The sequence below is a fragment of the Verruconis gallopava genome (assembly GCF_000836295.1).
Source record: "Verruconis gallopava strain CBS 43764 unplaced genomic scaffold supercont1.50, whole genome shotgun sequence".
Lineage (NCBI taxonomy): Eukaryota > Fungi > Ascomycota > Dothideomycetes > Venturiales > Sympoventuriaceae > Verruconis > Verruconis gallopava.
The window spans coordinates 143,746-157,577 of NW_015622186.1; the positions used below are offsets into that span (position 1 = coordinate 143,746).

The window sequence follows — 13,832 nt, forward strand, 5'->3', positions numbered from 1 at the left end:
GCTCTCTTGATGTTTTCACACTCTGGCGTTGGTCTCGGGAATCGATCCACCGCAATTGAAACCTGAATCTCCTGGACCTACCGTAGATTGTTGCGATGACGGACTCTCGACAGCAGGACCCGCCCGGTTCTCTGTGCTTGCATTTCGATGGAGTTCAAAATGCGAGCGGAGCTGAGCATGCGCTTTATATCTGCGTTGGTCCCCGATTGATTTGACATCACGATTGATGTCCCAGAAAAAAAAGGAGGAATGTCCAAAATGACAGTCTCGTTGTCCACGCAGATCGGCGCCGAATCACAGGTCAATGGGCAGCTTGCTCCGATTAGGAGCTTGCTAAATGGCTTCAGCAGTCATGCGCTGAAGAGCGGCACCCTGAGTAGCCCGGAACATACCGCTTCAGATGAAATTGCCGTTTTGACGCTTCGCAATCTCATCTTCGATATTTGCAACCAGAATGGCGGTGGTCACGGTGGCTCGGCCATTGGTATGGCGGCGATAGGTGTGGCGCTCTACAAGTACGCAATGCGATACAACCCGAATGACCCAAATTGGTTCGACCGCGATCGATTCGTTCTATCGAATGGTGAGCAATGTTCAAAGAAGAGTCGTTTCAAATGTGAATAGAGCTAACAGCCATCAGGCCACTGTGCCATGTTTTTGTATGCACTAAACCACCTGGTTGGGTATGATGCCTGGACCATGGACGAGATCAAGGGCTATGGCAGCGCAAAGGCAAACGGCTTTAAGACGATGTGCCATGCTCATCCCGAGATAGAGGACCCTGGAGTAGAAGTTACCACAGGGCCTCTCGGTCAAGGTATAGCGAATGCCGTTGGTCTTGCAATAGCCTCTAAAAATCTCGCTGCACGGTTCAACAAACCGGGCTATGAAGTATCGAATTCGCGTGTCTATTGCATGACAGGTGATGGTTGCTTGATGGAGGGCGTGGCGCTTGAAGCGATTTCCCTGGCAGGCAACCTGGGCTTGAACAACCTCACCCTCATCTACGACAACAACCAAGTGACGTGTGATGGACCGTTGGACTGGATCAACACCGAGGACGTAAACGCCAAGATGCGTGCGTGTGGATGGCATGTCCTTGAAATTGAGGATGGCTCATACGATGTACAGACCATTGTTCGTGCTCTCCAGCTTTCAAAGGCATCAACCAAGCCCACCTTCATCAACATAAGAACTGTAATTGGCCTTGGGACCAAAGTAGCGGGAACATTCAAGGCACACCATGGCACATTTGATGAAGAAAGTGTTGCATTGTCGAAAAAATTGGCCGGTCAAGATCCGGAGCGAACACATGAAATCCCCGAGCATGCATTGTCGTATTTCCGCGAGAGGAAAGAACACGGTCGGCGCTTGCAACTGGACTGGCAAGCCAGGCTGGACGCCTACGCGACTGAGTATCCAGAATTGTACGCCGAGCTGAAGACCATTCGAAGCGGTAACTATGGCCAAGGATGGCTTGATATTCTCAGAGAGCTGGGCACGCAACAATTTTGCGGCAAAGCAACCCGCGAAGTCAATGGCGCCATCGTCGAGAAGATGTGGAAAGCATATCCTGGGCTTTTTGGCGGAGGCGCCGACCTCGTCAACTCAAATAAGATCTGGTACAGCGAGGACGACGTTTTTCATCCTTCAATCAGCTTCAAGGGTCGTTACCTTCGGTACGGAATACGTGAGCACGCCATGGCATCCATCTCAAATGGCATTGCTGCGTACAATCCTGGCTCGTTCCTGCCAATCACCGCCACTTTCTTCATGTTTTACTTATACGTAAGCTGCCTGACGTTAAGATACGCTACCCACCTTGCTAACGTCTACAAGGCAGCTCCAGGTGTGAGAATGGGTGCTCTAAGTAACCTACCTGTCATTCATTTCGCAACGCACGACTCCTTCGCCGAAGGTCAGAACGGGCCGACTCACCAGCCTGTGGAGTTAGACTCGCTTTACAGAGCGATGCCGAATCTGACTTACATTCGACCATGTGATGCCGAAGAGACAATTGGGGCGTGGATGCTCGCAGTCTCAAAGCGAGACGGGCCGACCATGCTGTCGTTGGCTAGAGATGCCGTTCCGCAAGTGCGAGGTACAGATCGGGCAGCAGTCGCCAAGGGAGCTTATATTATCCGTGACGAGCCAAACGCCAAACTGGTGCTAACAAGCTGTGGCACCGCCCTTCATTACACTGCAGCCGCTGCTCAAGCATTAACGGACTCAGGCATTCCAACCCGGGTCGTGAGTTTCCCAAGCTTCGAGCACTTCGATAAGCAAAGCGATGAGTACAAGGAAAGCGTCTTCCCGAATGACGATACTCCCATTGTTAGCGTGGAGGAATACGTTGCCACCACATGGGGGCGCTACGTTACAGCTAGTGTGGGTATGAATGGCTATGGATACTCAGCATCCAATGAGAGCAATTACGAACGGTTTGGGCTGAATGCCAGGGGTATTGAGAGACGCGTTCGGGCATACCTGGCTCAGCTCGGCGGAAAAAATGCACGAACGGCAGGATGGAAGAACATTTGAGCTGGTGTATGTGTACATTTTTTTTTCTCTTACTATTTTCTAGAATTATTAGAAGTCGAGGGTTACCACCTAATTATACTTGGCATATAAGGTCATTGTATGAATAAGGCCATGATATTTTCCCGTCTTTGCCGCATCCGGTATAATATAAACTGTCTTTAAATTGTAAATGTTGCCACTTTTGTGCACAATCTAGGCCTCTTTATTACTTTGGAAAGGCTTTTGGTGAAACCATTGACAGATTTAGAGGATCATTGCGGATGCACCGCTACCTTCAAAATCAGTTTACCTGCGTCGTCCCTTGTTCTCCCCGCATACTCAAATGCCTGCTCGATCTGTGCCAATCCATCATAAGTGTGAGTAATGAGCTTCTCAATGTTTGGGAGCCGGACACCTTTCAAAGGCGTGCCAGTCACAGAAGCTTTCGCAATTTCGATGGCTTTCGGGTAGCAGTTAGCATACCGCCAGGTGGGGATGAGATTGATCTCGCGCGACGATATGTCGGAAATAGGCAAGATGTGGTCTGGCTGGCCCATCCCGACGAGTACGACAGTCCCTCCATTCCTCGTTGCCTATTACGTATTAGCTGCGAACAGTTATTCATCGTCATCATCGGCCTTGACTTACATAGATGGACGAGAGCAGGCATGATTCAACTCCCGTGCACTCAATTGTACGCTGTACTGAGCCAACGGATTCCCCATCAGGCCATATCAGTTCTGAAATATGCTTAGCTGTCTCCTTGGCTTGTTCCTTCTTCTCTTCAACAGAGTTTGCCTTCGTTATTGGAACCTGATATATGGCGCTGGCGTATCCGTTCTTGAGAGCAAAGTCGAGGCGTCCCGCGTCGATATCGACCATGACAATATCTCGGGAGCCTTCAGCCTGAGCAGCAAGTGAATACAGCAGGCCGATCGCCCCAGCACCAAAAATCAAATTTGTATCCCGTGCACCCGAGAGAATGGAACCTTTGAATGCTCGTGATCGGCGCTCAGCTTGCACGGTCACGGCCAAGGGCTCGAGAAGCGCGCCTACATCGCAGGACAGCTCTAGGTCCAGCTTGTGCACCCAATGCGCTGGATGGATGACTGACTGTTGGAGAGTGCCTTGAAAGTGCGGGAACTTGGAGCCGGAGCTTCGAAACCTCAATTGAGGGCACACGTTGTACCGTCCGTTGTGGCAAAGGTCACAGGCGCCGCACGGAATGCCACATTCAAGAGCCACAGCGTCGCCGACCTTGAGATCTGATCGTACTGAAGACCCTACCGCAGTCACTATACCCGCTGCCTCATGTCCGAGGCACAATGGCTCGCGTACTTGTATGCTGCCGTTGCGATAGTGTCGATGGTAGTGGACGTCCGATCCGCACAAGGTCACCGAACGCAGCTGCACCTGGACGTCCAATTCGCCCAAGGAATTGACTGGGCGTTCCTCAATTCGCAAGTTGCGTGGTCCGTGAAGATAGCAACCCATGGTGGTGCTCGTGGTCGCGGCTGAGGCCATGGCGTAAGGGGTAGTGATGTTCAAGGAGGTGGTGATATCTCGCAGATCTCCTTTGCGCGTTTCTCCGGAGGAGATGCCCGTAGTAATCGTTGTCTCCATTTCATACTAATCGCAATAACATCTTTGAGTCACGAGATCTCATGTATTCCGCGTGCAATTCCTCGTAAACTTGCGGAATCATTTCCCGGCTGCCCCAGTCGAAATGCAACAGGGCCCAAATCCACATCCCGTTCCAGAATCTTGGCGCCGAAATACCTTTTCCGCAACGTGTGTTTTCCCACAATGGGACATTCTTCCGCATACCGGCAGGCGTGGCTGATCAGCATGGCGGTTCAGGTGCAAATGTTGATCTAGATGGCGGGAGGGTAGAAATGGGGACGAGTTACTTCTGCTTCTCTACGGTCTTCCTTTGCGTCTGAGCACATTTATTCATCCATACTCCTGGGTCTGCCATTCACGCGATCACTCAGCTTTCAACTGAAAAAAAGTAACATAGAAGATCGCCCAGAGCCATAGGAAGTTGAGAGAAAGTATCATGAGCTTCAATGCGATCATTGTTGGCGCCGGACCTTCTGGCATTGCGATGGCCTATCGCTTGAAGCACGATCTTGGATTCCAGGACTTCACCATTTACGAAAAGCTTGACGGTGTTGGAGGAACCTGGAGAACAAATACATATCCCGGATGGTGAGTTTGTACTTGGAGATGTTGAATTTGTCTCAAGGAGCCTGACCTGAGTGTTAGCGGCTGCGATCTGAAGTCGCATCTCTACTCATTCAGCTTCAATCCCAACCCCAACTGGTCTCGAGAACTATGTCAACAGCCAGAAATCTTGCACTGTACGTGATATAAATTTCGAGATCTCATACTACAGGCTAACATCCAAGAAGACATGGAAAGTACTGTCGACAAGTTTGGCCTGCGACCACATGTCCATACTTCAGTCGAGTGTACAGGTGCCATATGGCGCGTCGAAAAGTCTAAGTGGGAGATCAACCTGAAAGACCTCAAAACGGGCCACGAATATACTCGGTTTGCTTGCGTATTTGTCTCTGCCGTCGGTGCCATCTCCTACCCGCGCGACGTTAAGTTCCCCGGCATGGAGAAGTTCCAGGGTCACATGTTCCATACCGCAAGATGGGACCACTCTGTTGACTATACTGGAAAAAAAGTCGCCGTGATTGGCAATGGCTGCAGTGCCGCTCAGGTTGTCCCGGCTTTGGCGGAGCACGCAGCCTTTGTCAAACAGTATGCGCGTAGCGGTCAGTGGTATCACGACCGGCCCAATCGCATATACACCGACCTGGAAAAGTTCCTTTTCAAGTGGATCCCCTTGTGGCAGAAGCTTCTACGCCTAAAAATTTTCCTGGATGCAGATGAAGAGACTGCAGCATATTTCCCAACGCCAAAGGGTGTGAAAGCACGACTGAAGAAGGAGGCTCAGTCTCTCGAATACATCTATTCGAAGGCACCAAAGAAGTACTGGAAAGCGCTTGAGCCTAATTTTCCTCTCGGCTGTAAGCGTCGCATCTTCGACCCTGGGTACCTTGAGTGTTTGAATAGGAGCAATGTCGCGCTTTTGCCAGAGGGTATCAAGGAAATGACCGAAACTGGCATCATCAGCGCTTCGGGCATAGTAGATGACTACGACATCATTGTCTTAGCTACTGGCTTCCAGGTTTCCGAGTTTCTCACCCCCATGCACATCATCGGCGCGACTGGAAAGTCTCTGCACGACCAGTGGAAAGAATGTCGTGGCGCACAGGCATACCTGGGAACTCATGTGCACAACTTTCCCAATTTTGCCATCCTATTTGGCCCCAACACTTTTCCGGCCAACAACTCTGCCCTGTTTGCATGCGAAACGCAGGTCGACTATGCTGTCAAATCCTTGATCAAGCCACTACTAGATGGGTGCGCCGAAGTCATCGAGGTCAAGCAGGCGGCTGAGGACCGCATGACCAACGCCATTCATGAGGGTCTTTCAAATACGGTGTACGCTGGGGACTGCTCAAACTGGTACTTCAACAAGTACGGCAGAAATGCGGCGTCGTGGCCAGGCCTTGCACGATCGTTCTGGGCCGCGACGTACTTCCCAGACTGGAGCGCGTTCAATATGACGGGAGGAAGTTGGTTTTGGCCGGTATATGCCGCTCGGCGGGTGATACGCAACTTGTCATCTAGCTCAATTTTTCTTTCCCTGATGGCCGTGGCTGCTGGCTTTCGGTACCGAACAGACTTGAAGTCTACTGCACACCAAATAGGCAGATTTTTGCAGCAGCTTCTTTGGTCTCTAAAGTAGATAGTAACAGAATACGTCCATAGTGCTACATTTTGACTGAATTGTGACTTTTACAGCGAAATCTTGAGTTCCTAATAGATTGTGAGGACATATTTCAAGGCTAAAAAGTGTGGGTCGAGTGATATATACATAGATTTTGAATCTCACACATACATTAAGCAGTTGCACATTGAGGTCAACGGAGAGGATTTGTGGGACTATACTCCGGGGTGATGCGGAATTATGTCCCGTAGAAAATTTTGCGAATTTGTTTGTGAGTGGTACCGCTCGATGGGTACACAATGGTCCCGTTAGTCTTGTCTCAGCGAAGCTTCCAGCTAATTCCGGGCCCTCGGAGGTGCAAATTCCTTTGAAGTTCACGATGCTCGCATAGCTCGCAGTTGAAAAAGTGCTAGTAGTTCCAGCCCGATTCGTAAGAAACTAGCGACGCAGTATCTTCGATCAAGATCCTGTCTACTCTGATTAGGCTTCCGATTTAAATCTAAAATCTGCTGATTGCAAAAGATGCCACCGGTAGATATTGACCCCTGCTCTGGGAGAGAGCAATACCACCGTCAATATCTTCAGAACGTAAGTGGATATCCAATCAAATCCGTATTGCGTTAGATGAATAATAACAGGATCTTTACAGTTGAAATCCCCAAACCTCTTTATCAAAGACGCTTTCATCGATGGAGCATGGATCTCCAAAACAGCTTCATTTGATGTTTATGGTGAGTTTTAAGAATGCTTGGTGCTAGACATTTCTGGATTTTAAACTGTAATAGAACCTGCGACTGGCACCGTTTTGGGTCAAGTCGCAAACTGCGATGTGAACGATTTTCGGACAGCTATCGCGAGTGCTTCAGCCGCGCAAAAAGAATATTACTATAACACTACCGGAACAGAGCGGGGCGAGCTGCTTCGAAAGTGGCATGATCTGATCATTCAGAACCAAGACGATAGTATGTAATTTTTTTTCCTTTTGCAAAGCTAAGAAAGTTGAATGATAACTAACAGTCATGGGCCAGTTGCTACATTACTCTGTCTGGAAAATGGAAAGACTTTTGCCGAGGCGAAGGGAGAAGTCGTATATGCAGCGAATTTCGTCTCATGGTTCGCTGAAGAAGCCACTCGATCGTACGGAGTCACGATCCCGTCCTCGTACAAGCACACGACTCTCTCTACCGTCCGAGAGCCAGTCGGGGTGTGTGGCATCATTACGCCATGGAACTTTCCCGCAGCCATGATCACAAGAAAAGTTGCTCCAGCATTGGCAGCGGGATGTTCTGTGGTGATTAAGCCTCCCAGCGAGACTCCATACACCTGCCTCGCTCTTACAAAGCTTGCTGTCGACGCCGGGCTCCCGCCAAAGGTCATTCAGGCATGCCCGACAAAGGATAAGAAAGCTGCAACTGAACTAGCGACAAACCCTCTGGTCAGAAAAATCAGTTTCACTGGATCAACCAAGGTGGGCAAGATGCTGGCAGAGCTGGCTGCAGGGACTTTGAAGAAGGTAAGCCTTGAGCTTGGTGGAAATGCTCCCGTGATCATCTTCGAAGACGCAGACCTCGACCTGGCCGTGGAAGGAACAATGTTCAGCAAGTTCAGGTGCAGTGGACAGACTGTGGGTTTGAAGCTCTTGACGCGCCTTGGAAGTGACACGTGCTAATACAAGTTAAGTGTGTGTGCGCGAACCGCATCTACGTTCACTCCTCCATCAGAGAATCTTTCGTAAAGAAGCTGATCGCCAAAACCAGAGAGCTTCACATAGGTCCAGGGATGGACTCTACAACAACACAGGGACCCCTGGTAAACAAGGCTGCTGTGAACAAGGTCAACGAGCATATCAAAGATGCTGTGTCGAAAGGCGCAAGGATTGAATACACTAGCAAACCCCCCGGAAACTCCACGGGCTTCTACGCACCCCCTACCATCCTCAGCGGAGTTACGTCTAGCATGTTGGTAGCAAGGGATGAGACCTTTGGGCCTTTGGCACCAATATTCGAGTTTAAAAATGAGGAGGAAGCCATCCAACTGGCCAACGACACAGAATTTGGTTTAGCAGGGTATCTATTCACCAGAAGCATCGGAAAGGCCAGTCGAGTTGCGCAGCGTCTTCAAGTTGGAATGGTGGGCGTTAACACCGGTAAAATTAGCGCCGTAGAAGCTCCTTTCGGCGGAGTTAAAGAGAGCGGTTATGGCAGGGAAGGCAGTCTGTACGGTCTTGACGAGTATCAGACTATCAAAAGCATCACTGTTGGCAATCTAGACAAGTAGAAGACAGATAGGCAAATGCAACCGTCAGTATATACGACGTCAGAGTAAATGAACAACGTTCAAAAGTAGGATTTTGGTTGTAGATAAGTAAACCTCCTAGATCATGTTATCCAGCTCTTTCAAAATTGCCTCTGTCACTGCAGCTGTATCTGCCGTACCTCCAATATCCCTGGTACGTATACCGCGGTCGGACACCTGCGTCATTGCCATCATGATGCTGTCACCTGCCTTATCCTCGCCCAACCACTTTAGCATTTCTGCAGCGCTCCAAAATGTCCCAAATGGATTCGCGATCCCTTTACCGGCAATGTCAGGGGCGCTCCCATGAATAGGTTCAAACATGCTTGGATATCTCCGTGTGGGATCAAGGTTACTGGATGGCGCGATCCCAATGCTCCTGGCCAGAGCGGCAGCCAAGTCAGATAGTATATCTCCGTGAAGATTAGTGGCCACGATGGTATCAAGACTTTCCGGTCTGAGTACCATGCGAACTGTCATGGCATCCACCAGCATCTTGTCTATCCCTACGTCAGGATAGTCCTTAGCCACGCGGTAGAATATCGAGTCCCACAAAACCAGTCCATATCTTTTTTCTTCATTAGTGATCATTTCGCGGGGTGCAGAGGAGCTTAGTGATCTCACTTTTGCGCATTGCTTTTTGTCACCATTGTAAGCTTTTTGCGAGGTCGGGATCTAGCCGTATCGAACGCAAAGCGCATCACGCGCTCGATTGCAATGCTGGTGAAGACGGCGACCTCGGTGGCGAAGGCATCGGTCCCATCGCCGCAGTCATGAGATACACCTCCTTGGCCGGAATACTCTCCTTCGCTATTCTCGCGAATCAGGACCATGTCGATCTTGCTGGCACCCGGGACTGCAAGAGGAGAAGTGATCCCAGGCATCAGACGCACGGGTCGCACATTCACATATTGGTTCAGCTGCTGTAGAGTCAGCGACCTTACTTACTGCAGCGGATGGACTTGAAGTACACTTTTTCTGATTGGCAATATAAGGCCCCAAAGCGATGTGTGATCGGGAACATCTGAAATCGTTAATCCATTGCTACAACTTCATCCAGAGAAAGCAGAAAAAACTAACCAGGAGAGCCTACAGCGCCAAACAGAATTGCGTCATACTTCTTTAGTTCGTCTAAACCACCCTTTGGGATGTAGTCACCCGTCTCAAGGAACCTCTGCGAGCTCCAATCAAAGGTGTTCAGATGAAGCTCGAATTGACGAGATTTTTGAACGATTTTCTTGAGAACCTTCACGGTCGCGTCCAACACTTCGACGCCAATGCCATCTCCTGGAATCAATGCTATCTTATGTACTCTCTTCATGATGCGCTGGCCCAAGCGAAGAGTTATCCGTGATCGCCATCATGGAGGGAGACGCGAGTACTTAAGGTGTTTAGCTGATTGTGCGTTTTGGGGAGACTCGGAAGTGTTGACAGCGCAAGACATAAATCCCGACTAAAGAACGGTCAGAGGCACGGGTCAACGCCGAAAACCACGGAAATCTTGATTTTACACGCTGACGCATCGGAAGTTGACCATGCGCCACCCCCCCCCCCCCCCCTTTTTTTTTTGGCTACGAATAAGTCTTTCTTTGCATTCAGCAGTCTCGGGCAACGGAGCTCGCGCCGTACGGTTTCCACACCATGGAGTTGCCGTATATTGCTAGATAAGTCATGTGTGGCTGAGGGCTATCACGGCCGTATAACCCATCATTACCTATAGAGAAATACCTTCTTATTTCCCAATGCTAGACATAACTCGCGATATCACAAGAACTGAGATGAAGATTCATAGTTCCCTGAACTCAGGCGAAGGTATGAGTGCCAAATTGATTATCTTCATGGTAGGCCTTCCTGCCCGCGGGAAGAGCTATACGGTGAAGAAACTGGCTCGCTACCTGAACTGGCTCCAATATCGTACTAGAATCTTCAATGCTGGCGATAGGCGACGCGTTATCGGCCTCGAAGAGCATCCTGGGTCTCAGGACATGTTCTCGGCAGACTTCTTCGATCCCAATGACGAACGTAACGTTAGCATACGAGATGAGATAGCCCTGTCTATACTAGATGACCTGCTTCATTGGATCGAACAAGAAGGTGGTGTCGTAGGCATATTGGATGCGACAAATACCACAATAGAGCGAAGGCAGCTACTCCTCACGCACCTATATGCACATGCTACTCCAACGCCTGAGTTTATGTTTCTTGAGAGTGTTTGTACCGATCCTCTGCTACTGGCTAAAAACCTACACCTGAAACTCTCTGGTCCAGATTATCGGCTTCAAGATCCAGAAGTTGCTCTGCAAGATCTGATGCGTCGGGTAAGCAACTACGAGAGCCACTATGTTCCACTCGGCCCGTTCGAGGAGACGCATAACATGCCCTACGTCCAGATGATCAATGTGGGACAGAAAATCAACACATTTATGATTGACGGCTTTTTGTCAACTAAGGTGGTGGAGTATCTTCTCAATTTCCACCTTACGGACCGACAAATATGGATCAGCTGCAACGGAGAAAGTTTTGACGACGCCATAGGTAGAATTGGCCGGCCTTCCGACTTGACCGAGCAAGGAAAACACTACGCTCAGGCCCTGGCAGACTTCATATCCAAAGAGCAACTGCAGTGGGATAGGAGGAAGAAAAATGAACCGACACACATGGCTACGGAGTCACGAAACAATAATGGGGGTAGTTGCAGCACAAACGGTTCCAGCCATTTCATAATTCATCGTGCTCATTGCAGTATCTGGACATCCACTATGCCGCAAGCCATTCAAACTGCTGCATATTTCTGCCCGAGACGATATAAACGGCGTCAAATCAAGGTTCTCGACGACCTAAATCCCGGACACGTAGCGGGAATGACTTTTGACGAAATCAGCCATAAGTTTCCTGATGAATTTGAAGCTCGAAGACGGGATAAACTCTTCTTTCGTTGGTCTGGGCAAGGGGGTGAGGGCTATATTGATGTCATCAACAGGCTGCGGGATGTCATTATTGAGCTTGAACGTGTCCGCCATCATGTGGTGCTGGTAACCCATCGAGCAGTTGTCCGTGTTCTTCTTGCATACTTCCTAGGCCTGCAAAGAGACGACTTGGCGGAAATAAAGATACCTAAGGAACATGTTTTTTCTCTAGAGCCCGTATGTGTCATAATATACAGTATTGATCGTCACTAACTCTCACTCAGAGACCATATGGAATCGGCGCTAGGGTATACAAATTTCACTCAGACAAAAGGGAATTTCTCCCTGTAGTGGATGACATTCATCACATATTATCAGAATAATTCATTCTTCTTATCATAATATATAAGCCTATATGCCGTAGTCCATCACGTATTCATTATCTTGAGCCTCTTGGCCTTGTCGCTTACGCGCTCCACAGATATGTTCATGATTTAAGGATTTGTTAGGACTACCCTATTAAATATGATATAGATACTATCATTATAGCCCAAAGATTGGAAATACATAGAGTTAGTATTTATCTACGTGGATAAGAGTATTAAATCTTTGAAAATCAAGCAGCATGTACTCCACTACCTTTAACTATTTAACAGCCCACATGTACATGGATTTATGATACATAGTTAATTAGTCTATTCATTCCTTTTGTACGATAATTTAAATAAATCAATTATACCAATCCTAAGATAACAGTAAATTCAATATCATGCATTCGACTAAGGACAGAAATGCCGAAACTATTTGACATGCAAACGTATGCTACGGTAGCTTAAAGACGGTGACATGAACTAGGTAAGAATCTAATTATGTTGCTCCAAATGCGATAGATATACCTTATTGCTTATCCGGAAATCCAAAATTGACTCCAAATGCAGGGTATACATAACGCTTCAAAGAGTTTTCCTTCTCAACACGGTTGGTAAGCTTAGCAACTGTTTGCATATCGTCCTCACTCAGTGCAACTAAATGGAGATTGGATGATATTCGTGATGGAGTTACAGATTTAGATAAGACAGAACGGCCGTTCATCACTAGAGTTCCGTTAGCGAAGATAGTTGATTCTTGCCTTGGAGATTACAGACCATGCCAGCTGAGGAGGACCGTGCTTTCATTAACACCGCGTCGCTTTGCAACCTCCTTGATCTCTGGCTCATGAAAAAGAGGACTACCTGCGCTACCAAATGGGCTATATGCTGTAACATGGATGCCGTGTGCCTTGCAAAACTCGACAATCTCTCGTTGTGGTAGGAGCGGGTGATTTTCGATTTGATTGACAGCCGGCACAATCGAAGTTGTCGCTAGCAGCTCTTTCAAAAAAGGAACGCTGTAGTTCGCCACACCGATACTTCTCACTTTTCCGGTGCTCAAAAGCTTCTCCATGTCCTTATATGTATCAAAGTGCTTCCTCGATAACAGCAAATCTCGGCTGCCATCTGCAAGACGTGGAAAATACTCATCGTCGCCTACGCTCCTATTATTAGCCAGTCCGTTGTGAGATGAGGGTGAATCGAACTTAGATATTAACCCAGCGGACCAAGTGGAAAACGATCGAATGAATATTCCACCAACAGGAGAGGTCTTTTTGACATACCGTTAGGGTTCATGGCGACAGGCCAGTGCATCAAATACAAGTCTACATAGTCTAAGCCCAGGCGATCTAAGCTTTTTTGGAGACCAGCCTCCACGCGCGTGTGATAGGTGCACCATAGCTTCGTGGTGATAAAAAGATCCTCCCGTCTTAGGTTCGTTGCCTTCAATCCCTCCTTGATTCCCTGTCCGACATCTGCCTCATTTCCATAGCAATATGCCGTATCAATATGACGATAACCGGCCTTAATTGCATGTGCTACTGCAGCTTGGACTTCTCCAGGCTTCGACTGCCAAGTTCCTGCGTCATGATGTTGAGTATGAAGGAAAGAGAGTCAGCAAGCCTACATACCGAGACCTAAGCTTGGAATCTTCACTTTGTTGTTCAAATTGATGTAGGGCAGCGTGACTGACATTATGAGACTCAATACCGCAATGCAAGATACGCTACATAGATCGGGTTTTTGATCGCGAAGCAAGAGAATAATGGCGCAAAGACTATGAAGCTTAAGACGGCTGCTTAGAGCTGATTATGGTATCCTAAACCTATGCGCTTTAAGCATGCTAGACAATATCCGACTGGGCCTTCGGAACATTGTGAAAAATTTCTGGGATAGACATGGAGCCAGCAAAGACGACGTGTGGATGGATTC

General features: G+C 48.5%; 5 protein-coding genes across 5 annotated transcripts; 4 read left to right on the forward strand and 1 right to left on the reverse strand.

The window, feature by feature from the left end:
• Nucleotides 1-258: 258 nt before the first annotated feature.
• PV09_08956 (transketolase) lies at nucleotides 259-2,541 on the forward strand (the record flags this gene model as incomplete). The annotated part of the gene is made up of 3 exons (XM_016362939.1): nucleotides 259-583; nucleotides 641-1,788; nucleotides 1,840-2,541. 3 exons carry the CDS (start codon nucleotides 259-261, stop codon nucleotides 2,539-2,541), a joined length of 2,175 nt encoding a protein of 724 aa, XP_016209288.1.
• A 251-nt stretch (nucleotides 2,542-2,792) lies between these two features.
• Nucleotides 2,793-4,044, reverse strand: PV09_08957 (uncharacterized protein; the record flags this gene model as incomplete). The annotated part of the gene is made up of 2 exons (XM_016362940.1): nucleotides 2,793-3,113; nucleotides 3,169-4,044. 2 exons carry the CDS (start codon nucleotides 4,042-4,044, stop codon nucleotides 2,793-2,795), a joined length of 1,197 nt encoding a protein of 398 aa, XP_016209289.1.
• A 535-nt stretch (nucleotides 4,045-4,579) lies between these two features.
• On the forward strand, nucleotides 4,580-6,559 carry PV09_08958 (uncharacterized protein; the record flags this gene model as incomplete). The annotated part of the gene is made up of 4 exons (XM_016362941.1): nucleotides 4,580-4,731; nucleotides 4,789-4,883; nucleotides 4,935-6,187; nucleotides 6,509-6,559. The coding sequence occupies 4 exons, from the start codon at nucleotides 4,580-4,582 to the stop codon at nucleotides 6,557-6,559; spliced, it is 1,551 nt and encodes a 516-aa protein (XP_016209290.1).
• Nucleotides 6,560-6,850: 291 nt separating this feature from the next.
• On the forward strand, nucleotides 6,851-8,605 carry PV09_08959 (uncharacterized protein; the record flags this gene model as incomplete). Its single annotated transcript, XM_016362942.1, has 5 exons — nucleotides 6,851-6,916; nucleotides 6,978-7,059; nucleotides 7,114-7,290; nucleotides 7,357-7,952; nucleotides 8,009-8,605. The coding sequence occupies 5 exons, from the start codon at nucleotides 6,851-6,853 to the stop codon at nucleotides 8,603-8,605; spliced, it is 1,518 nt and encodes a 505-aa protein (XP_016209291.1).
• Nucleotides 8,606-10,437: 1,832 nt separating this feature from the next.
• PV09_08960 (uncharacterized protein) lies at nucleotides 10,438-11,802 on the forward strand (the record flags this gene model as incomplete). The annotated part of the gene is made up of 1 exon (XM_016362943.1): nucleotides 10,438-11,802. One exon carries the CDS (start codon nucleotides 10,438-10,440, stop codon nucleotides 11,800-11,802), a length of 1,365 nt encoding a protein of 454 aa, XP_016209292.1.
• Between the last annotated feature and the right edge of the window lie 2,030 nt (nucleotides 11,803-13,832).